The 26,175-nt window shown below is 39.2% G+C and overlaps 1 protein-coding gene across 5 annotated transcripts in view; it reads right to left on the reverse strand.

Annotated features, from left to right (window-relative positions):
* STX2 (syntaxin 2) overlaps positions 1–25,655 on the reverse strand; it is a 40,419-nt gene extending 14,764 nt beyond the window's left edge. For 3 of the 5 annotated variants that reach the window (XM_034791018.1, XM_034791016.1, XM_034791021.1), the window contains exons 1-6: positions 25,460–25,654; positions 15,301–15,375; positions 11,103–11,202; positions 3,775–3,849; positions 2,755–2,828; positions 2,460–2,568 (exon numbers count right to left, since the gene is read on the reverse strand). In XM_034791018.1, coding sequence (XP_034646909.1) covers positions 2,460–2,568; positions 2,755–2,828; positions 3,775–3,849; positions 11,103–11,202; positions 15,301–15,375; positions 25,460–25,489 — 463 coding nt within the window. In that variant the 5' untranslated portion in view covers positions 25,490–25,654. Of the gene's footprint in view, positions 1–2,459; positions 2,569–2,754; positions 2,829–3,774; positions 3,850–11,102; positions 11,203–15,300; positions 15,376–18,682; positions 18,730–25,459 lie in introns of all 5 variants that reach the window. The other 2 variants (XM_034791019.1, XM_034791020.1) reach the window with 2 other exon arrangements.
* Positions 25,656–26,175: the final 520 nt, after the last annotated feature.

The raw sequence follows: 26,175 nt of genomic DNA on the forward strand, positions 1-26,175 counted from the left end.
TGGTGGGGGTGGTCAGGCAAATACAGCCAGACTGCTACCAATGCATTAAATAATTTCCTAATATTGTTTTTTCATATAAGTAATTGCCATAGGGATGTAACAATGAAAAACTAAAGAGATGATGGTCTGTAAAATCATGAATGGATGGGCAGGAAGTCCACAAGAACCTCTGTATTAAGATGTTGTCCAAAAATATCAGAGTGTGTTAATTCCTGCTCAAAAAGTTTATTCAGAAATTTCTTTGAAGAATAAGTTCTTGATTTTTGTTGTAACTTGACATGATTCTGGTTAAGAATATAGAGAAAAAAACAGCTAGAAACAATTTCACTACTTTCTAATGTGGAAAACTTTGCTCCTCCATTAACTTAGGTGGAGGTACCAGAAAGGAGTGATCCCTTTAATCATTCTGTTTAATGCACTTACAGCAACCGATATTGTAGCAGGCAATAATAAACAAAAGTTGAACAAACCAGAACAGAACAAACCAAACCTCAGATGTGATTTACACTTCCCATGAACACGTCATCTCAATTCATAAGTTTGGATACAACACAGTGAAGATAGTATGAATTGGATAAAACACTTTTAGATCAAATATACAATGACTTGGGCAGCATTCCTACCAACATAGCCACACACTGTGTGGGTGAATCCATTTAATGCTGGGATTTTTAAAGAAGCTTAAGGGGATGTCCACAACCTAGTGACTTTCAGTAATCTGATTCCCTTCGGCTTCTTTGAAAATCCCCGCCATAAATTATAAGAGATGTACCTAACTAGTGAGGAAGGGAAAGTTAGTAGTGAAATAGTGTTACCAAAATAGTGATATTTCACTTCCTCCAGAAATATTCATGGATGGTTTTATGAATTCCACTAATTGTTAAATAGGTGAAAAAATTCAAGTTTTAAACTCCCGCCCCCAACAAGAGGATATCCAGTATCTTCTATTTTACACAAATGACCACACTGCACCTTTCAGTGAGGAGTGTCTGGTTTGCCAGGGGAGAGGGAATAGTGCTTTATGGGCCAAGGAGGGAAGGGGAGCAAGGCTTAGAAGCTGCTGCAAAAGGGAGAGAGAGTCAGCTTGGCAAAACTGACATATCCAGGGACTGAAAAGGCTGGGGAATTCAAAAGGGGCAAGCCTGGCGGAGGAAGTCTCTTTTCCCCAGACCAGGCAGAGCACCACTCACCCTTCTTCCCACTTAGGTGGCAAAATACCAGGTTCGGTCAGGACCTCCTGTGTGCATCGCGCTAGCCACTCCTTTCTATGGGGGCTGGGAAGGAATTTTTCCCTCACCACCAGATTGGCCTAGGTGAAGTGGGGGGTTTTCCACCTACCCCGCAGCAGGTTCAGGGAGGGCTTTGTTATGGTGAGGAAGGAAGGGTGTTAGGCTATTATGTCACAAGTCATTATGTAAGTGGGGGTGGATGTCCAGGGCTAGTACTCCAGAGGGAAGGTATACAGTGACCAGATAAATGGCTTGGTAAAGGACTTAAAAAGGGAGGTGTTGGTTAAATGAATGGAATTGCGGGGGTGGAGGGAAATCAGGGCTCCTATGACTGGTATGGCAGGGAGCCAACCCCCCTTTCTTATAGGCCACCTTAATCCTTGTTTGAGAGTGGGGGGGAATAGTAAAGTCCCAGGAACGGGTTGGCTGGTGGACCTGGATGGAAAAAAGAGGGGGGCTGGCACCAGCCCGCCAGGTAGATATTGAATGAACATGAAGTTTCCTCACTGTACACTTATCTGCCCGGTTGTCCCCGACATCTAATAATAAATTTGTGGCCTGATTACAACCATATCAAGTGTCTCCTATCCTTCTTTCGGTATAGCTGTACAATACAGGCTACAATTCTAAGAAGCAGGAGAGGTATAAAAACATTCAACAGCACAGGTCGACAATCTTTCTGGGTAATAATCTGGCAACTCTACAGTGAGTGAAATACTGGCTCATTGAAGTCAATGGGATTGACATTTTGCCACTGATTTGACTGTATATTCAGAAACTATGAAGGTAACTTTAGTAAAAGAATGATGATGTCTAGAAGTATCTACTGAAAACAAAATCAATGTTTAAACTAACCTTAACCTGTAGAATGATCAGTTCTTCCATATCAGAATCTATTAGACAGTTACACATAATATAAATAGCTGGTTAAATTGTAACATAAAACAAACAAGTAGAAGCTTATTTGTGTTATCATCTAAAGAGTTAAGTTCCAAAGGAGCAGCTATAGAGAAGTATGCAGGACTACATTGCCATTTTATTGAAAAAAACCTTGTCTGGTGGTACAAAATAAGAACTGGAATAGAGGAAAATAAAACTAGAAGACTGGGGGTACTATTTCAATTCTGTATAAACCAAAGCAACAAAAAGATGTCAATAAAACAAACAAACAAAGACCATTAAAAAAGTTAATTCAGCCACCTAGATCAGAAGAAAATTCAGATCACTTACTTATTTCTAACTGTCGCTGTATCCGTCCTTTGCTGCGTTCTCGAAATCGGGTCTGGGTCGTATTGTATTCTGTCATGACCTCCACAAGCTTCCAGGACAATACCGAGTGCTAGTTTTGAGGAGTAAAAATATATAGTACATTATTTTACAACAAAATGCACTTGCCCAAGTATAAAATAGTATGTATGCTCCAGCAATATTCCCTTTCCCCACCACACAATATTGTGTCTCTTTTGGAGCTTTGTTGATTTTGTTAAAATCCTCAGATTTCCCCATGCATACGTGATGATCATACCTGTGTTTTTTGTATCCTGAGGTCAACTGATGTTCGATTAGCATTTCCATCTTGATCAAAACTTTGTTCAATAGCTAGGAAGAATATAAGAATTCATACTGTAAGGTGTTAAGAATGCAACATATAGTAAAAGTTAACAAACATTTACTATTTTATAAATCACAATTAGTATTCTTTTCCTTTTTCCTACCCCCAAAAAGGTAGTTTCTATTTAAAAAGAGTTTCACCACATAATAAAAAGAAAACCTATTAAGGATATATTCTTAACCTTGCATTCTATAACTGTTTACACAGTCAAATTAAAAACAAAATTTTACAAGTATCTGTTTGTTGATGGGTATTATGTCATCTTTTGTGCTTGGAAGGAGCCTAACAAATTGGGGTTGCTACTACAATCTGAATAATAAATGCTGTTTGCCGGACAGAGGAATTTTATTAAATATTACTCTTAAACCTAGAAATCTATCAATGAAGAAAAGAATGACCTGAATGTAATCTAGTGGCACTAGAAAAAAAACAGTTATGTTTGAGTTGACATATTGTGAACAATTAAGACTCCTAAATACTTAATTAGTTGCCTAAATAACGGGCCTGATTTTCAAAAGTACTCAGGAGAGATATGAATTTTGGGCCAGATTCTCAGCTGGGGTAATTTAGCATAGCTCCAGTCAGTTTGTACCATCTGAACATATGGCCACTTATTTTAAAATAGTTGATTAATACATTAAACACTGGGCAAATATTTTTAATCTACAATTCTTTCCTTTCATCTGATAAAGGAGCATGTCTTGATACAATAAGTGAAACTAATTTTAACATTTTGAGTTCCAAGATTCTATAATATATACAGTGTATTATATTTTCTTAAAGTTTGGAACATCTCACTATGATACTATGAAAACCAAATTTGTATATACATATATTGACACCATTATATTGAGGGGCAAATTCCAAAGTTCTGGAGATACATATAAAAGGCTCTATATAGTATTTCAATCATGGAGGTTTTTTTGGACTTACCCTTTAACTTAGCTTGAGTTTTATTAGCAATTTTCTTGATTTCTTTGTTCAGGTCCTCGAGTTCTTCCTTTGTTCCTTTTTTTAAAGGAATGTGAAACAGTTTTTAGAATAATTAGTGATTGATTCTAAGCAGTACTGACAAGTAAGTATACCTTTTGGAAGGTATCCAAACTATCTTCTCTAGAACCTTACAACCTAAAATTGACTACAAGCATTAAAGGATGAAAACCAAACAGGTGGAGGATTGTTGGAGAGGGTGGGCAGCCCGAATCTTTAAATTACCTGACTTACTTGTAGTGGATTATATTAAATTTTATTGTATACTTAGGGTATTTGTGATGTATTTTAAGTTACGTTGAGGGCACCCAAAATGTAAATACCCTTTTTCAGCATTTATCTGCATCTCAACAAGTTGATTAACTCTCCAGTTACCTGGCTAAAATAAAGTTAGTGAGAAAGTGTGGTGCATGAATTCATTAAAAATTGTATAATTTTAAAAGAACATGAAACTATGCCAGCTGCCTAGTCTTGTGCATAAAGCAATGGACAGGGAGACAAGAGATCTGTGTTCTATGCCTGACTTTGCCACTCTGCTACGTGAACATGAGCAATTCACTCCCCCATCTCCCTGTGGCTTTGTTTTCCTAGCTGTAAAATAGAACTTTGTTTTCCTTTATTAAGTTCTTTGAGATCCTCAAGTAATAAGCTCTATAAGAGAGACGATTATATAATTTATGTGGAGTTCATCACTATTGTATCTCAGCTTCCTTCCACTGCTCATATCAATTTAATCATGTTTACTTAATGCTGACATTCACTCCTATTTTCTTGTTTATCATTCTGTTAGATATGCAAGAGGGTAGTAGACTAATTTGTGTGCCTGTAATAGAAGAAAACTGCAAAGATTAAAGCTTCATAGACCCTGAAAGAAAAACAATACTGGAGAAGCCACATTTGTTCAGAAGCGTTTGGATACTCAGAATCAAAACCAGAAAGAGGACTCTGACTTGATCATATTTCTAGAGAAACACCATCTGACACTTTAGATCAGTTGTCCCCAAACAGTGCGGTGCACCCTGAGAAACATTCAAAGGGTGCGGGGGGGGGGGGGAGAGCGAGCCATCCCCCATGAGGGCAGGGAGGGCGCGCCATCCAACTCCACTCCGCCCCCACACCTGCCCCCAGTCTCGGCCCACTTAGCTCCTGGGGGCAGGATGTGAACAGGGGTGTGGCCCTGCTTTCAGCACCCAGGTCGGGGCATGGACAGAGGTAAGGGGTGCAGCCTAGAAAAGTTTGGGGACCACTTTAGATTTAGATGCAAGAGGATTTTAGTTTCTATTAAGAGCTATTACTTTGGCCTACAGCACAGGAAATCTGAGAAGGTAGGCATCATGATCTTTGTTGTATTATGTATTAAGACAAGATTTTACATAAAGTCAATCAAACAAAAGCTTAAAGTATAGATGGCTCGCTGCCATATTTCTTCCTGAATGCTGGTACAATTATACAAGGAAAAGTTACTGAATTTACAAAAACAATTATTTGTCAGAAAATGTTTGAGCTGTAATGTTTGATTGCTGATATGATCATGTTGTGGATAGGGCTGAGTGAATAGTGGATTTTTTGGCTCAGGGTACTAAACCGCCCCCCTCTCCCAAAACAAACAAAACAAAAACAAAAACAGGAAAAATTCCAGTTCAATCCAAACTGACAACCTCCCAACCCTGAAAGTTTTTGAACCAAAAACTGAAGTTATTTACCCACAACCCCAAAAAAATGTCTTTCAGGTTTTTGTTTCAAACTGGCCACTTTCTGTGCCTTTCACCCTTTTTAGGGCTTTTTAAAAAATTGATCAAATATCAATTTGAAATGAAACATTTTGAAACTAAATGATTTGATTCTTGATGAAAAATTCAGTCAAAACCTTTTGCTGAATTCGACAAATAGGTGTCAGGACCTGAAAAGTTCCCCCCCCCCCCCCCCCCCCCCCCCCAAAAAAAACACCCAAAACCAAACCAAAACATAAGAACACAAAAACGTCTATACTAGGTCAGACTAACGGTCCATCTAGCTCTGAATCTTGTCTTTCGATAGTGGCCAATGCCAGGTGCTTCAAAGAGAATGAACAGAACAGGTAATCTTCAAGTGAGCCATCCATTATCATCCTCCCCCAGCTTTGGGCAGTCAGCGGCTAGGGACACCCAGAGCATGGTGTTGCATCCCTTGCCATTTTGGCAAATAGCCACTGATGGACCTAACCTCCATGAACTTATCTTATTCTTTTTTGAACCCAGTTATACTTTTGGCCTTCACAACATCCCTTGGCATTGAGTTCCACATGTTGACAGTGTGTTGTATGAAGAAGTACTTCCTTATGTTTGTTTTAAGCCTACTGCCTCTTAATTCCATTGAGTGATCCCTGGTTCTTCTGTTATGTGAAGTGGTAAATAACACTTCCTTTTTCACTTTCTCCACACCATTCATGATTTTATAGACCTCTATCATATTTACTCCTTAGTCGTCTCCTTTCCAAGCTGAAGAGTCCCAGTCTTTTTAATCTCTCCTCATATGGAAGCTGTTCCACACCCTTAATTTTTGTTGCCCTTCTCTGTACTTTTTCCATTTCCAATATATCTTTTTTGGGATGGGGCGACTAGAACCGCATGCAGTATTCAAGGTTCAGGCGTACCATGTCTTATTCCCTATATCTTTCCTAATGGTTCGTAACATTGTTAGCTTTTTTGACTGCTGCTGCTGCACACTTAGCGGATGTTTTCACAGAACTAACTATAATGATTTGAAAATCTTTCTTAAATTGTAACAGATAATTTGGATACTATCATTTTGTACGTATAGTTGGGATGATGTTTTCCAATATGCATTACTGTGCATTTATCAACATTAAATTTCATCTGCCATTTTATTGCCAAGTCACTCAGTATTGTGAGATCCCTTTGTAACTCTTTGCAGTCTTGTTTGGACTTAACTACCTTGAGTAACTTTGTATCATCTGCAAATTGCCACCTCGTTGTTTACCCCTTTTTCCAGATCGTTTATGAATATGTTGAACAGCACTGGTCACAGAACAGATCCCTGGGGGACACACCTCTATTTATTGCTCTCCATTCTGAAACTGAACATTTATTTCTACCCTTTGTTTCCGTCTTAACCAGTTACGGATACATGAGAGGACCTTCCCTCTTATCCCATGACTGTTTACTCTGCTTAAGAACCTTTGGTGAGGAACCTTGTCAAAGGCTTTCTGAAAGTCCAAGTACACTATATCTACTGGACCACCCCGTCCACATGTTTGTTAACAGATTGGTGAGGCACGATTTCCCTTTTCAGAAACCGTGTTGCCTCTTACCCATCAAATCATGTTCATCTATGTATCTGATAATTCTGTTCTTTACTATAGTTTCAACTAATTTGCCTGCTACTCAAATTAGATTTACCAGATTGTAATTACCCAGATTGCCTCTAGAGCCTTTTTTTTAAATTGCTTGTCACATTAGCTATCTTGTAGTCATCTGGTACAGAAGCTGATTTAAGCGATATGTAACCTATCAGTTAGTAGTTCTGCAATTTCATATGCGAGTTCCTTCAGTACTCTTTGATGAATACCATCTGGTCCTGGTGACTTATTACTTTGTTCCAAAACGTTCTCTACTGACACCTCAATCTGGGGCAGTTCCTCAGATTCACCTAAAAAGAATGGTTCAGGTGTGGGAATCTCCCTCACCTCCTCTGCAGTGAACATAGATGCAAAGAACTCATTTAGCTGCTCTGCAATGGGCTTATCTTCTTTAGTGCTCCTTTAGCACTTCAATCGTCCAGTGGCCCCACTTATTATTTGGCGGCTTCTTATTTTTAATGTACTTAAATAATTGTTACTGTTAGGTTTTGATTCTTTTGCTAGCTGCTCTTAAATTCTTTTTTGGCCAGCATTTGTGCACATTCACTGCTGCTGGTAGCCACCAGTTTGTGGGAAAAATCAAAGGGAAACACAAACCCTTTGCGAATCCGCACATACACAGTAAGTTCAGTTGGCATAGGCAGACACAAAAGCAGAGATTCCTTGGGTGTGACACAAGACTAGTGCATACATCAAATTAAACAAAATACTAATGTTATGGCAAAATTAAATTAATAGGAGGTTAAATCTACTAATGTCCACATAGGAGTAAGGATATCACGAGTTCTCATATAATGTTGCTTGTGCTGACAAATGGGAAAATAATCTTAGCTAAAATTATTTCAACAAGGCAAGCAAACAATAGAAATAAATTGCATTGCTGATAAACATTTAGATAAATTTTGTTTAAATGAGACCGATAAGTCAAATAGTAATTTTATAACCAAGAAAGCTAAGAGCTATGTATGCTCAAACTTGTAATGTCACAGGATTGAGATTCAATGGAAGGCACACAAGGAAGGATCCTGGATGTCCAAATTCAAAGTCCTTCTTGTAAGTTTCATTATGTTTAAAGGGCCTATGGGATTTCACATTAGGAGCAGGTTAGTGTTTTTTATGTTTATGTTTGTCACGGCAGGTCTTTAAGCTTGGGATACTTTACAAATAAACTTATTAACCAAATCAAGTCACAGCAATCCAAACCTAGTTCATTAAGAAGGTTACTTTTTTTTTTTTTTTTTTTAAAGTAGGATTTACTTTTTGGTCCAAATTTAAAGTTCAACAACTTAAAGTGCACTGAGTTTTTAATCAAGGGAAATTTTCAAATAGTTTTTTTCCTTATAAATAGTGCATTCTATACTTCTATCACTGATTCATTGTTTTGCCCCTAATCACATCCCTGTACCAGGCACTGCCCATTTTTCACTAGAGAATACTGTATACAGTCTAATAAGGAGAGATTTAGCTAAGCCTCTACAGTGAATCTTGGCACCGACAGCTATAATTAGCTTATGAATAATACCATTAGAGACATTAAAGGGTGAGATTTCCAAAGAAGCCTAAATTACTTGAGAGCACAAGCTCCACTGAAAGTTAGCAGGACTTGTGCTAAGTCACTTAGGCACTTTGGAAACTCTGGTCAATAATGCTGAATTCGCAAAAAGGGGTGAAAAGTGTGGGTTTTTTTTTTTTAAATCTAGAATGCATACAAGTGATGTTTTAGGCAACTGTGTTGTAACTAAGCAACTTTTTAAAAAATATGCAGTATTACAGTTAACTAGTTTCTCAATGCTTGCTCTATGTCAGCATCTTGCACTGATTTTGAAGGCAATTTTATATTATAAAGGCCATTTCTCACTAATGACCGCACATTGACTCCTAAATGTGAAAACAGTATCTAGCTATTAATAACACTTCACTAATTACAGTAAGTGTATGAGAGAAACATTGAGTGAAAGTAAATGTTACCAGTACCATTCAAATGAAAGCAGGGTCTTATGCAGTATAATTTTCTTTACAATAACATCTGTGTATTTATTGCAAATATTCAGGTTGAAAACTGAAAGTTCTCAAGGATTAAGGATTCACGAATGGGCAAAACAGTAATTCTTCACTACTGAAAAGTAGTTTGTGTACACGACTACAAATGCAAAACATGCATGTAGGCAGTGATACTGAAATTATGTATCCCTAATCCTTTCATCCATTAAAAAAGAGTGTTACAAACTTTACCAAAGGAAGCTTCAAAACAAATTTAAGATAGGGATTACCCATATGAATATTTTGGGCCGATTCTCAGGTCCAGTAGGACCCATTTGGGCTACTGACAGTGCAAAGGGGCTGTAAAGCTGGTCTAAGAGGCCAGCTACGGATTCCGCCAGTATAGAGCAAATTCTCGAGTGGTATATCCAACCCTACACCACCCCTACAGCCATTGGGATAAGGAGTGTGGCCAGAGTGCTTCAATGATCCCCAGCTGCCAGAATGGCCATCAAGGGGGACAATGCAGCTGGGTGCAACTTAGAGCAACCGTGGGACTGTTCTAAATTCAACCTGGAGTTAATTCAGCCCCCTGCCACCTATTAAATGTAGATTTGCTCCCACTCCCCAACTTGATTCTTATGTCAAATACAGCTCAGTATGATCCAAGAACTGTGCCCATCTTATTTACACATCTTCTAAAAAGTCTTTATCTTGAAGCCTGCCAACCACGTACATTGCCAGTTTATGTAATTATGTGCACCTATCACTGTTTCCTGCATCCTCCTGCCTCCAAATACTCCAACAGTTTGTTCAAACCCATTTGTTGACTCTCATCTTAAATTAGAGTTCAAGTTCTTTGGGGGCAAGGACAGCCTCTAAGCTATGTGTTTGTACTGGTTCCAGAACAATGGAGTAAATATCATCGTGATTAGTGACTTCTTAGACAACCAATATGATGAGGTTTAAACAGTTATTTAGTAGCAATCAGTTTTGAAGACTCATTACATGCTATGATGTGAACAGAGCCCTTCCCCATCTAGTTTAAATTAAAAAAAATACTTAAAGAAAACAATTCCATGTTTAATTGATACTAATTCATTTAAAAACAAATAAAGGGGAAAAACAGAACTCTGACCAAAAGAAAATGTAGAACAGAATACCAGTTGTAGAAAAAGCCTACTAGCGAATGGAAATAAATCAGCTTAGAAACTCTTCTACTCACTCAAAGTTTTAGTAGTCTTGCTATCCTCTATATAATGAATACTTATATTTACTTTTTATTCTGTGGTTTTGCTCTCAGCATCACAACTGTCTCTTTCCCTATGGCCCACCTTCAATATAGCTGGTAAATGTGTTCCTTTGATAGAGGAGGTCAAGGTGGAAGGCAGCTTTCACTGGAGACAAAGTTCTTTGTTCTGAAAGTGCACCTTTGTCTCTAAGCTGAGGGCTACTACTTCCCAAGTTGGTGCTCCTGATCTGGGACTTCACCATTACTGAAGACCAGTAAAGCACCTTGAGTGGGACAGTAGGTTCTCATTGTTGGAAAATGGAGGAAGGCGTATCAGTCTCACAGTTCCACCAATGTGTCCTTGACTTGAGATGTGAGGCACTTTCAGACAGAAAAGAAATGTCTTTGAGTTACTGCTTTTAGAAATGGATTAGGTTAAGTTTTAGACTGGCTTCTTGGAAAATTATGGAAACAATGTTTTGAAGACATTCCCTTTTTCAAATGGGATCTTAATGCTGAAATGGGCAATTTCAATTTATTTTATATCTGAGTCGTAAAAAATGTACATTTCATAAATTTTGCAACATTCACCTCCTACTTAAAAGTTCTATTCTCAATGAATATGGCTGTATACCCATAAAGAGTATTCATTCAGGATAACTATCCATACATATTAAATATCTAAAAAAGTAAAATACTTACTGCCTTCAGGATTTGGTGCAGACAAGATAATGCTGTGTTTCTTCTTAACTTCTTCCACATTTTGTGCTATTTTAGCTATATTGTTTCTGAGCTCCTCAACCTACAGGGAAAGAAAAATGTGGCAATGAAAATGCTAGAAAAAATTTGCTACCAACAGATTAGGAAGAAGAAATGCATCTTTGACTCTAAGAATTTCTGGAGTGAAAGGATAACTAGTCATTGGGATTGTCAAAAGTAGGAAAATACCATACCATAAAGAGGTCAAAAGAAAAATATCAGTATTGTAGATTCTTACAATACAAACCAAAGTTATTCAGATTTGAATACCAGGGACAAATGCTGATGGACCAACAATGCATAACATGAGAAAATGCAAAGAACCTTCTACATCTAAGGAGTAACGAGTCATGATCTGTGTCTTTCCCAGACTGAGGGTACATCCAATTATGATTTCCCAATATGGGGAAGGGAAATCCCTTTTTTCAAATATACACCAGATTTTGTCAGTATTTTAACACAGATAATATAAAAAATTTAAGGTTTAAAAAACATGCTTAACATTAAGATCAGTAGGCAGGGTCAGGAAGAATCTTTCCAACCCCCCCCCCCCCCACACACACACACAATTAAGTGCATTATGGAGGTTGTTATTCCTCTGAAGCATCTGGCATTAGTAATTGCTTAAAATGATATACTTTGTCACTTCCAGAACAAAAATTCCTACATCCCTGAAACTGAAGGCAAGATATAGTAAAGGAAGTTACTTTGGAGTTTCTACCAAACAAATTTGGCTTATGTATTTTGGGTTGGATTTTTTGTATTGTGAATAGACTATTTCAAAGCTCTCTTTTTTACAGTGTACGTTAAAGTCATGGGAACCTCAAGGACTTAGTGGTGAGTTGACTTAACCTGAGGAACTGTTTGAGACACCAGTTCAGAAAATCTTTCCTATTCAGATAAGCACTCAATCATATCCTTAACCATGTTTTAAACAAACCCATCCCTATAGAGGGCAACACTTAAAGGTGTTTAAGAGCTTGCCTAGTGGGTGTCACCCTGGTGTGACTACATGTGAAATACAAATACATAGTCAATATTAATAAATTCAGATACAAAATGATACATGCATACAAATAGGATAATGATATTCAGCAAATCATAACTTTTCCAATGACACCTTACATGCCCCATCTTGTATAAAATGCATCATAATGATGCCATAATCACATATCATCATTATGAAGAATGTGGAGTGCAGTGTCATAAGGTGAACTAAATGAAAGTTGAGTATCTTGACTGGCTGGAGTCTTCTAGAACAAACACTGTATAACTTTATTCGTATACCAGGCAATCAATGTATATGGTGGTTTACAAAGCACATTCAACAAGTTAAAAGACTCTGTTCTTGCCCCCAAAGAGTTTACAATCTAAACTGACTAGATAATACACACAAATTAACTCAAATGGGAGTGGGGGGAGATAGAAGAGGGTTCACGATCATTACATCTCTCCTCCCCCAAAGAGAAGAGGTACACAGCCAGTAAGCCTCTTCCTTAACAAACAAAAGTATCACAGCTATTAAATCCCAAACATGTCCCCACCCTCAACAAAGCAAACAACCAACATTAAATGCTCATGTAAATTAACCCCCCATTCCTCCCCCTCAACAATAGTCCCCTTCCCTAACCCCCAAATCCCCAACCAAAGCTTGCTGATAATATGAAAAGTTCTATGCTAATAAGTGATATATGTCATCACATCTCTGTAGATGTCCCTCCCCTTCCCGCTCAGTTCCTTCTAATCTCCCTGCTGCTGCTTGAACCCACTGTGTTTGCTGCAGGGAGGAGGTGCCACCTGCCCCCTCCCCTCCAGTGAGATCTGGGAATCTGTAAGGCTCTTGGGAGGAAGGGGGCAGCATGCCTGAAAACATTTTGATTGGTTGAAATCTTCTGAAACAGCAGCAGTTAGAAATAGAACTGAATGGCTACTGGCTGACTAAAATACAAGAGATACTTCATAATCTAGACAGCATGCCAGAAGTAGTAAGACATTAATAACAGTGACATAATAAATTATTCAGAGTCAGGAAAAAACAAAATAATTTGTATGGAAATTTTTTTTTACTAAATATGAACATGGAGAAACTGTTAAACCAAGTTCAAATTCTGTTCTTAGTATATGGCACATGTAGAAATACTTTTTGAATTATGTGTTCAGCTACGGTCAAAGACAGATTATTGAAGTCAAAGAGAAAAAGGGAAAACTGGTCTGCATCAAATTTCTTCTCTTGTATGCATTCTCCTTCGACTTCATTTTCAGCAGCATCATGAAGTCTTTTGACGACGGTAGTGATCTCAGTGACAATAAAAGTGATGCTAATTCCATTTCTTCATCTTCTAAAAAGAACTTTACTACTCCAACTGTTTCAATATCAAATTCCTACTCCTAGAAAGTTTTCGTATGTTCATTATATTGGTATTAGAAGGTTTTTGGATAGACAATCCCATAACCAGAAGAGTGAACTTAATTGTACATTTGCTAGAGGTATTCATGACAGCAATACACCGTTTTATATAGTCTAAAATCCTTATATCTTAGAATTTGTTAAAAAACTGTGCCCAATTTATAAACTACTAAATAGGAAACAGTTTGCAGGAAGTCTTCGAAATGCCAAAATAGATTACGTGAAGAAGAGCTGGTGTTCTTACTGCACAAGATCCTCATGTGTTGCTAGCATCTGCTGAATGGAGCAATACTCATAATGAGGGTGCCATCAGCTAATGATAACTCCACAACCAGTGGTTTACTCATTCCATTGCATAACTGAACATCACCACTGAGCAACAACCCAATATTTTGCTGACCATTTAAAAAATGTAATCAATTAATTGGGTCCACTGAAGGTTATTTCAGTTGTGACCGACAGTGCAGCTAATATTAAAGCTACTTCAGCTTTGTTGATAAAAGAGTGTCCAACCTTCTGTGTTATGATGTGCTGTGCATACGGTGCACTTTTTCCTCTGGTGATGTTGAAGATCTGACAACTTTCTCATCATGTGTCAAAAGTGAAAAGCATTGTCAAATTTAAAAAACAAAAACAAAAAAAACAACCAACCAAGTACCAGCAGCCATTTTTCAGCATCATTTAGTGCAGCACTCAATTTCATCCGCACTGAGTGAGCCTGGTCATACTCAATGGGCTTCTTCAATTAAACGTCTCGAAGATTTTCAGATATGTAAGGCGGTGCTTTAATCAACTACTGCTGAAAAAGAAGTGGCTAGGTGCCACCGATGAATAATCTGCACTGATATTCTTGACTACGATGTCTTCTGGATGTAAAACTCAAAATTCATTTTACTGCTTGAACCCATAGCTCAGTCCTTTCAGGATATGGAAAATGATAATTCTACATTTTTCATACAAAGAATGAGTTCCTGAGCAGTAAGTAAAATTTGTGAGAATACTGAACACAGATGACTTAAAAAAGCAAATTCTTTGAACATGATTAAAACATAATCCTGAAAATACATAAGATTTTCTTGCTGAAAAAAATCTCTTGCTCTGTAGTATCTGTTCACATTTTTACTACAACCTTTTTGCTTTAGCACTGAGCAGCGCTTCTTAAAATAAATCAAATGCCTAACTACCACATGAGAGCTTCCATTCATCTGTAACAATGCAAAGCTTCTCTCAGTTACATGATCTACCAGAAGAACATGCTAGGTATACGTGTTCGACACCATACGTTAAAGTAAGTCTGATGAGATCATAGTTATGTTTATACTTTACATTCCTAGAGGAAGTGTGCAAGAGACATTTTAGTTGGAAGTCCTGCAATATATTGGCAAATAGTACTCTCAGTGTTGCTGTGTGTTTGTTTTTGTATAGTGATTTTAGCCATCATGGTTACACACTATAATTTCTGCAGTATTATTTTTATATAATCCACATTTTCTTTATATCATGATGCCTCAACTTTTCCCTGACAAAGCTGGCTGATATAACAAAAGATAAGGCTTCGTTTATTTAGGATCATAAGGAAACAGGAATAATTTACAGAATATGGTATGAAAAGCTTTTTTTAAAAAGTTGATTAATAAATATACAAATCAAGAGTTAAGAGAAAAACCATTACCAAGATACACATTTTAAACTGATAAGTGTTGGAAAAATTATCTGCTCCTTGTTTCATTTTACCTGCTGGAAGAAATCATCCATAAAATAATCTTTTTCAACAACAACAGTTGTCTCTCCATCTTCATCTTTTTTACACTGTAAAACAAAAACAAAAAAGTTATTTAATTTGAGCATCCCTACGAAATGAAGCACAGGGATGTGTTCTGAAGCAGAATTAAGCAACTGATTACTTCTAGTTAAATAGACATAACTTTGTTGCTATGCCTAAGTACTACTGCTTTACTTTCCATTTACACTTTCCATTTGAAATCTTCAGCATAGCAGTCAACATTTATGAATGCTCACAAAAAAGGTGTTTTTCCCTCCCAGCCAAAAATTCACCAACATAAGCTAATGTTTCCTCTGCCATACTTATGATTCATGGGCAAGTAGAAACAACAGCTTTTGCTGCAACACAGACACATTGGGGAAACAGTTATACATCAAAAGCTCTCTCATATAGTTACAATTCAATATATTTTCCCAATTAAACAATTCTTAGTGTACAGGTTAAAATCATAATATAAAAATCAAATATTTTATTTTGTAGTAATATTTTTCTTTTTTCCCTTTTCTCAACAGAAAACATTCCAAAACAGTTAGAAGTCACTGGGAAAATGTTACTATGGCCCAAACCTGCAAACATTTACATACATGCTTAACTTTACTGTTTTCACTGAGACTATTCACAGTAGTAGTTTAGCATATACATAACTGTTTGCAGGATTTGGGCCAAAGTCTATCATTTGACTTCTTAAAATATTACACCTTAAATATGTATGAGACAGCCAACTGGTGATAGGGAAAAAATGACAACTCCTCAGATATTATATTTGAAAGTTGTAACCACCCAGGAAATGTAGATAGTACAATGGATTAAAACTAAGAGTAATAAGATGAAATCAAGTAAAGTTTAATAAGAAAAAATCCTAATGATAATTATAAAAACATGGAATAGTCTCCCATAGGAATTAGCAAAATCCTGACTGCTTGAGATACTTATAAACAGACAAAGCAAAACACTAAAAGATATATCATAAGGATCCACTATGCTCTACTGTCAAATTTATTATCCTATCTAATAGGATTCTTCCATGTTCTTATGTATTTATGTGCGGTATCACCCATTATGTGCTAAGTGCTTTTCAAACACGTAAGAGCAAAGTTTCTGCTAAAAAGGGGCTCGTAATCTAAAAGAAACAAGCAGACACATTGGGGAAAACCACATCTGACCACTACAAAATTTCAAAAGCTAGAGTATGTTTTCCCTTTACACAATATACCTCAGACCAAAAAGAAAAAGTGTGTAAAATCCACAGTAGGTTATGATTCAGAACCACCACCACCACCATCAAACCAAAACCACACACCAAAAGTTGCAGTTTCTGTATCATAACCCACATTTTACAAAGATACTAATGGACTGACATAAGAACTGAAGATATTTTTACCTGACAAGGCCATTCACATCAGGTAGGATAACAGCCTACTTCACTAATTTCCAGATACGAGGGGGTGTCAACTATTCTCACAAAAGCATGTGCCAAAAATGATGCAACTGCCTTCTCCATAAACTAGTCAACCAAATCTCTGTCCAAGCCAAGAATATCTTAGCCCAGGGGTGGGTAAACTTTTTGGCCTGAGGGCCACATCGGGGTTCCAAAACTGTATGGAGGGCAGATGTAATGTATTAAATTTCACTCCGTAGGAATGTGCTACTAACTGTGTACTACTTACGGCTGCCAGTCCTGGTGCTCTGAGTGGCATGGTAAGGGGGTGGGAAGCGGGGGGGTTGGATAAGGGACAGGGGATCCCAGGGGGGCAGTCAGGGGACAGGGGCGGTTGGATAGGCGTGGGAGTCCTCGGGGTCCTGTCAGAGGGAGAGGGTGTGGATAGGGGTCAGGGCAGTCAGGGGACAGGGAGCAGCTGGATGGAGCAGAGGTTCAGGGGGGGCAGTCAGGGAATGGGGCACCGGGGTGGTTGGATAGGCATGGGAGTCCCGGGGGGCCTGTCAGGGGGCAGGGGTGTGAATAGGGATTGGGGCACTCAGGGGAGAGGGAGCAGGGGAAGTTATATGGGGATGGAGTCCCAGGGAGGCAGTTAGGGGTGGGGGGTCCCAGAAGGGGGCAGTCAGGGGATAAGGGGGGGTTGGATGTTCTTAGAGGAGCAGTTGGGGGGGGGGGAGAGAGAGAGAGAGAGAAAGTGGGAGGGAGGGAATAGGGGGTGGGGCCAGGCTGTTTGGGGAGGCACGGGACACATGCCCACCTCCGCCTTAGTCAATAGAAGAAAATGGTGTCAGCCTCTGCTTACTACCTTTAGTTCTTGGGTGCTTCATTCAGAACTGACATCCTACAATGATTCGGATGTGTTCGTTGTGCCCATCCAAGGCTGTTAGTGTATTATAAAATTTTCTATAAAAGCAATTTTAACATTACACCACAGTGTAATGAGGCCTACACCCACTGATCTACTATATTTTTCCATCACTGCTTTATCACATATGTTAAATGATAAGTATCTTATTCAACATAAGGGCTAAAATATTACCGTAAAAGCGGTGTTATTTGTGTTACCAGAAAACTCTATTAATTGACATTTCTGATATCTCCCAATATCAATCTTCAATCTAGTAATCGGGACTAGTATATTTCTTAGGTTATGCAATTGCACATTCTGCACTCTACTTTTATGCAAAAGAGGCAGAAGACAAGCAAAAGCTATCAGGGATTTATTCAAAAAAGCAGCTTCCAGGTTGTGTCATAGGGTCATTTCAGATTCAGCCCTATCTCCTACATCTACAATGATTAATTGATGTTGATAATTATGACCTTGAGGCACTGCAAGATCCTGAAGTGCCTTCTGAATCACAAAAGAAAGATTAAATTATGTTCAGTATAGTTTTAGTGTTAAGTGTATTTTTAGTGATCTGGTTGTACTCCACGCACTGCCCATAGTAATATGTAGTGTCATAAGATAACCTACTCTATAGAAAACTTTTCCTGTATACAGTACACCTAAGTGCTTCAAGAAACCAATCATCTGCAGTGCAGTACTTCTACTGGATTGGTGATTAGCTGTATACTATTTTATAGTTTATTCATTTTATTGTATTCTAGTTCTTTGAAAATTGGTATTCCATTGGTAAGTATAACTGTTAGTTAACCAGAATTTTTGACTAACTGGCACCCCCTGTTCCCCCAACATGCCGGATAACAAATCTTTTACTGTAATCGTGTCACAAATGATAAATGAAAGTTAATATTTGTATTTCTACTACGGTTCTTTCTCCCCACAAATTCTGAGAAGCCGCCTGAGCCCAGTCCCTATGCTAGCATCATAAGCAATCCAATTACCATGTTCAAGGGGAGCTATAATGTCCAAATTAAAATGAGCAGAAACTTACAGTTTTTGTTATCCTCCCTCCACAATGCTTTGAGGCAAGGATGTAACCTGTTAGTATGAAAAACACAGCATATTCTCCTCAAATTTATTGAATATAAAATGAATTTTCTGAACATTTATAAAAGAGCCTGTTTGTTTAGTTTGTGTGTTAAAACTGGAACATCTAAGAAATTTAGCATCTGAAGGATCTTAATAATGGAATACACAATCTTTAAACTTTCCATTTAGTTAAAACTCATTGAAATCTTGTGCAAAGGCTATAGCTGAAGTTAGGTTGCAATTAAGCTAATTTATTAACAACTGTATTATAGCTACCAAATTCACGGTCCATTTTGGTCAAATTCAAGGTCAGAGGATTTTTAAAATAGTAAATTTCAAAGTTTGATATTTAAATCTGAAATTTCTCCCTTGCAGCAGGAGAAGGCCTCAGAGAGAGTTGAGTACTGGTGGATACTCTGAGGAGACTAACCCAAGTTATGGATTATATGATAAAGAGCCTTGTAACCCTGATGCTAGTTATGGGTTTTATGGTAAAGAGCCCTGTAACCAATTAAATGCCTAGTACAGGAGAGTATGGGAGATGGCAGGTAACAACCCCTCCCCAGCGTTAAAATTAATAAAAGTTGCGGCCTAGTGCTTACTTGCATGACGTGTGTTTCATTTTGCCACGGTGTCCAGATCAATTACTCACGTTCACTTTTAATTATCTCTTCTTTAAGAGAGCTGCGCATTAATACAGCACTCCCGTAAGATTCCAGCTTGACAATAGTGGATAATGATGTCCTCTGTCTATTTACCCTAGATCCACTGCTCCCATTAAAAATACTCGAGGCTTTTGACCCTTTTTACCCTGGGCTAGGACCCATTTACTGAATCTTTATTTTAGAACCTTAAAAACCATCACCACACACATGGTTTAAGGCTGGTTCAGACTAGTGCAAGTTAAGCACTTTGGACAGAGTGAATTGGTTCAAACTACACCTCTACCGTGATAGAACGCTGTCCTCGAGAGCCAAAAAATCTTACTGTGTTATAGGTGAAACCACGTTATATCAAACTTGCTTTGATCTGCCAGAGTGCGCAGCTCTGCCCCCCCCTCCCCGAGCGCTGCTTTACTGCATTATATCCAAATTCGTCTTATATCGGGTCACATTATATCGGGGTAGAGGTGTAGGTTTAAATCAATTAGCATGAATTGTTTCATACACAGTTTAATTCCAAATATGAACCTTTACCATATAGGAACTGTTTTATCTCAGAGAGATGAATGGCAGGAAAATAAGCACAGGATCATCTGGGAGCTCCTGGAATAACTATAAGCTGGGAAAGGGAGAGGAGAGAGAGAGGAGAGACAAACTAGGTTTCCTTGCTGTCAGTCACAAGGCCACAGTCTCCCATTCTCCCTAACCTTCCGTGGCACCATATGGGCCAGGAGCTACAATACAAAGTTCTATCGTATATGCAATTTTTAAAAAACTTTTTGCCCTTTAAAAAGCATAGGGAAGCTACATTAGAAAGAATGTTATTTAGGTGGCAAAAATCAAACACTAGAAAGATTTAAAGTGCTAGATTTGTGGTTGCCCATCCAACCTTAATTCAACAACCTTGTGCAATATACAGGCTAGTCATTACATGAACACAAACTATTTTTATCATAACACCCCTTCCTATGTCAGTACATAGGATGAGCACACAAGAGGGCAGAAATGAGGTTGCACAGGCAACCATAAATCTGGCACTTCCTATCTGTCAAGTGCCTGACTTTGCAACCTAAATAAACTTCTGTTAACATATATAACATTTTCTACACATAATTACTTACATATTACACTACTACGTATATCTTAATGTAAGACTGTAAAATATACTTCTAATATTTATACTTCATTTCTCAACTAAGTTTTCATTAATTATTGTTAAAAATTGCAGGCAGAAATTGATATTAAAGCATTTCTTCAACCACCCCACATGAAACACTTCGAGAGCCAGATTCTCCAAAAAGCCCTGATCCAGATATCAACACACACAGACTGGAAACACCTTAAAATATGTGATGTTAAAGTGTACACAGAGACCTATTTACATTGAAAAATTGGCAAGTCTTTTATTCAAGAGAGTCAATCTATAGACCAGATGTGGGCAACCTATGGCCCGCGGGCTGGGCCCAGCCCCTGAGCTCCCGGCCAGGGAGCCTAGTCCCCGGGCCCTCCCCGCTGTCCCCTCTGCCCCGCAGCCACGTGGGCTGCGCTCTGGCCTGCCGCAGGAGCGTGGGGAGTGCAGCTGGCTCTGGCCAGGTGTCACGGCTGCAAGCTCCTGCTGCTGGTAAGGGGGCAGGGGGGTTGGGTAAGGGAGCGGGAGGGTTCTGGGGGGGAAGTCAGGGAGGAGGGGGTGGTTGGATGGGGAGGAGGTTCTGGGGGGGGGCGGTCAGGCGATGGGGAACAGGGAGTTCTGGGGGGCCTGTCAGGAGGTGGGGATGTGGATAGGGGTCAGGAGGGCAGTCAGGGGACGGGGGGTGGGATCCCAGGGGCAGGGGATCCTGGGAGGGGCTGGTCAGGGGACAAGGAGCAGAGGGCGGTTGGACAGGGGGTGGGAGTCCCGGGGGGGCTGTCAGGGCGTGGGGGTGTGGATAGGGGTCGGGGCAGTCAGGGAACAGTGGTTTGGATAGGGGGTGAGGATCCCGGGAGGGGACGGTCAGGGGACAAGGGGGGGGGGGGGGGTTGGATGGATTGGATGTTCTGAGGGGTGGCAGGGGCCAGGCTGTTTGGGGAGGCACAGCCTTCCCTATCCGGCCCGCCATACAGTTGCGCAACCCCGATGTGGCCCTCGGGCCAAAAAGTTTGGCCACCCCTGCTATAGACAGTTTAATAGGTGTATCTGTATGTTTTGATTTAATCTAATAGTTAATAATGTTTTTAAATACTCATCTCTACAGAATCTCTATTTTTTTTTTAAACAAAGGAACTAAGTAAACTGAATTCAAAGAAAGCCACCCAACTATTTTCTCTAAGCAAAGGATTCCTGTCCGCAAGTCTAATGCTTTTGCATTTTCTTTGTACTATTGCAATTCTACCAGTTACTACAGTATTCCAGGGATTTGTGGTTAATTTCTTCTTCTCCCGCAACCAAATACTTCCACACAGATTTCACCAGTCATTAGTTAAATGTACTTTATGTTAAGCTGCATTGTATTAAGAAACTATCAATATCTTCAGTTCTGTTCACCAAGTTACAAGCCTCTTATATTTTAAAAATAAAGCACAATTAAAAAAAAATAGAACTTTATTTCCCAAAGGCATCATAAAAGAAAAAGACACAGGATAAATTTATGCAGATGGCAGGATGCATTTAAAATGATGTAAACAAAGCTCAAAGCAGACATGACAGATAATAGGATAGTAAGCTTTACACCAAATTGAGGAAAAGCACACTAAACGTTTAGCTTCCTTAACAAAGAGAAGGTTTATATCTAGACTTTTTAGAATTGCTTTTTTAAATAGAAAGAAAATTGCTCATTTTATTGAACAGATTTTTAAACGCCCGTTGGATTTTAAACCTTTATATTGCATGTGTATGCTGAGCTTGTTAATTGAATACAGACTATGAAAATACAAGATTTCTAAAATATATTACTATTCCTTTGGTGGGGCAGGGAGAAGGAATCCAAGACTGAGTTGGAATAGGGTTAAAGATATTTAACACAAAGCTTTGGATTTGAGCTCCAGTGCAGTTCAATTCTTTCCTGGGATGCAAAAGAGATCATTTTCACAGTTTTAACCATCCACAGAGCAGACATTACAACACTGCCAAGAATAATTTGGAAATATCCATACAAGAGAAATAAGAAGGGGGAAGGGATAGCTCAGTGGTTTGAGCATTGGCCTGCTAAACCCAGAGTTGTAAATTCAATCCTTGAAGGTGCCACTTAGGGATCTGGGGTTTAAAAAAAAAAAAAAAAAAAGACACTGTATGGGGATTTGTCCTGCTTTGAGCAAGGGGTTGGACTAGATGACCTCCTGAGGTCCCTTCCAACCCTGATATTCTATGATCTAAGACATAATCCCCCACAAAAAAAAAAACAAATACATCCAGGCCCATTTTCCTCTGAAAGATATGTGTGACTAATGGGAATTCCTCAATACAATGAGGGAAAACTATATACATTCATATCTGAATGTTGCAGTTGCTCTTTTCATATTTGTTCCGCTTTAGGAACTGTTTTAGCTAGTGTCCCCATCCTATCCAAAAATTACATAATTTTATTTGTCTAGAGACCAGACTTACAAATAGGGAAATACATTCATTTGACAAGGTTAACAAGTACTAGCTATTTAAAAAACCACGACCCCCATAAATAACTTAATATTATAGTTGACAAAAAACAGAACATTTGCTCTCAGTAATATTTAAAGAACAACCAAAAATTAGAAATCCCAAATTTAACTAGAGAGAATCTAGGATAGAAGCTTTCCCAAGGAGGTTGAGGTACTTTCACTAAATGTATTAACATAGACTTGATAGAACACCATGACATCTTAAGTTATTTATACAGCATATCAAGCACGCTGGGAGAGGAGGAGCAGTGGCAAAGTTTATAAATAAGCAAATTATCAATTTAGTGTAAAATAGTCTAACTCCTTGCCCTAATGTAGGAATGCTACGTGATCCCTGAAGGTTCCCCAGGCTTTGGCAGGTTACTGTTTAAAAACTACAGAATATAATCCCATTACACTTCAGTTAAAATATTTATTAAATCAAAATGCAATGACGCTATATTAAAACAAAGACAGGCTTAAAAACATAGGTAACAACATTCATATAGCCCACATGATTTCTCCAGGTTGAGATTTAAAAAACAAAAAAAACAAAAACAAGTCATCATTTCTGTGCTTGAAAAAAGCAGAAATTCTGCTCTGACAAATTCACTCTGACAAAAAAAGCTGCTGTAGTGATAGAAAGTTTTTGCTAATATTAATGAATATCTTCATTTGTGATACTGCAGTGAGGGAATTTTTGGGAAGATGAGAGGGTGATAACTTCGCTGTCCAAGTTTTCTTTGCACATTAATTTAGCCTGAGTGATATCATCTAGCATGTGTTCTGTTTTACATGTGTCCCAGAAACCAAAGCTACACATTTAAAAATGATAACATTTGGGTTTCGATGGTTTTTGCTCTTCTGACTAAAATAAGTGTTGAAACACTGAAAAATTTTATGCAGTCAATCCACAACAAGCACCTCAGGATTTTAAAATGAATTTTACAGACTGTACTTTAGTTAAGTGTTAAGTATTTTATTACTACACATAGTGTTTACTCTAAAGTCATAAATACATAAGCATTCATACCTGTTTTGTGTCTTTGTCTTAAGCATTACTAGATGCTAACCTACAAACTACTACAAATGGATAGCATTTTTTTAATTAACGTCAAAGTTAATTCTGTCCTTAACAAAAACAACATTGTTGCTTCTCCTCCCATTCCCAGGCAGACTGAACTCTGAATATGCTAAGTATCACAGATCTAATTCAGATTGTTGCTGCTTTCTTCTCCCCTCTCCCTTCTAAAAGCGTGTGTGCACTATATTAAAATTTGACACTCACCCATATAACGTGTAGGGCAGAAGTTTAGAGTTTTTAAAAAAAAAAGGGAGAGAGAGAGAGAGAGAGAGACTGGAGGAAGAAGAAAGCTGTCTGAAAAAAACAAAAACACAGAAACACCCCCCACTATTCATTAGAACAATAGCAACCCTGACACACAGTTTTTTCTGGTTAAGGATACTGTAATAAGCATTCCAAAAGGCCTCCCACCCCTACAGAGAATAGAGGAAAGAGACTACTCATTCTATTTACAAGCACAATTTCAATACTTGAGTTTTTTCTATCTCATAATATATTATTTTTAAGGCAACTGGTCCCCAGTCCTGCAAGCAACTTTGCATAAGTGGACTCCTGTACATACCTGGAGCCCTGATCGATTACAGAGACTCCATTTGATGTGCATTCTCCATTTTTCCCCTTTTGAAATATAATCAAAAACATTCTTATTTTGTTCAAGCCATATCCAGATAAAGTTAAACAAAAGGCATTTTCCCCAAACTCCACCCTCTCTTCTTTTCAGGATAAGAATGAGAGGAAGGAAAAGAATACAGAAACATACTGAACTACCACTTTATAAGTATATACAAAACATACAATTGACTTAGACAAGTTATCTTTTAACCGGATAACTTAAAAAAAAGAGACAAAGCCCTCCATTTCACTCTTGCCTTTACTATCTCACTGTAGATAATTCAAGCGCACAACAATTATTACCCATTGTCTCTGTCACTCAAATATTAAATTTGGGGACGGGGGGGGGGTCTTCATCCCCCCCCCCCCCAAAACAGGATTTGAAGTTTGTACGAGGAGCCCCAAAGCTTTCGAAACGTCTCCCCATCTCTCGGGAGTGGATATTCCGCCGCCGCCTCCTCCCAGAGACAGGAGCTGGAAAGGAGCCTGGAGCAGCTCAGAGATCTCACTGCCTCCAGGGACGTGTCTGGGGCGTTGCCTAAGCGATCCGAGCAGAGAGACCCGGGAATGTTCCCACCTCTGACCGTTAGCTGAGGATACAAATAATGAGCCACCAGCCCTCCCCACTGAGTCCCCGCCATCCCACGCTGCCCCTGACTCGCTGCTTTTTGTCCCCTCCAGCACCCCCTCCGCCCGCTACCCCTCTCGCCTGCCCCGTACCCCCCGTCAGCCCCTCCGCCGGCCCGGTCCCCGCTCCCTGAGCCCCCCTCACCGCTATCAGCTCAGCCAGCCGGTCCCTCATCCCCGCAGCAGCTCGGCGCCTCGCTCACTCTTCACACCGTTACTCGTCCGCCGCCGCCACCTCCCTCCTCGGCGGGGCTCAGCGGACGGGCCGCGCCGCCTCCCCTCACGCCGTCCGCGGCACTAATCCCCCTCCTCCTATGCCCGATGCCAAGGCAACCACCCAAGCCAGAACCCGCTCTGCGCATGCTCCGCGCTGCTCACTCAATCACAGCTGGGGGGGGGGGGGGAGAGCCAGGACCACCCACTGTGAGGCAGGACATGACAAGGTGGGGGCGGGGCTATGCAAATATTACCGTCCCAGCGCAAAGGGTGACATCAGCAGGTAAAGGGCAGCCCGGTCAAGAAGTGGTTGAAGCAGGACTGCCGGGTTCTAGTCCCAGCTTTGGCACTGAATGTCTTTGGGTTTGAGATCTGGGTGCGCCACTGAAATCAGTGTGGGTTTTGCCAAGGGGAGCAGAATCAGGGACCTGGAGTGCTTGGGCTAATGACTTCACCTGTTTACTTTTTTTTTTTTTTTTCACCTGTTTACACTTCATTTTCTCCATTTATAAACCAAGGAAAGCACCAATAGTCTGACCCTCTCCCACACTGGTAGGCAGCTAGGCTCCTGCTTGTAAAAAAGATTTCAGATCCCTGCAGGGCAGCAAATGCAAATTAGTATAATTGACTAGTGTATTTTAATTT

This window comes from Trachemys scripta, chromosome 15 (assembly GCF_013100865.1).
Source record: "Trachemys scripta elegans isolate TJP31775 chromosome 15, CAS_Tse_1.0, whole genome shotgun sequence".
NCBI lineage: Eukaryota > Metazoa > Chordata > Testudines > Emydidae > Trachemys > Trachemys scripta.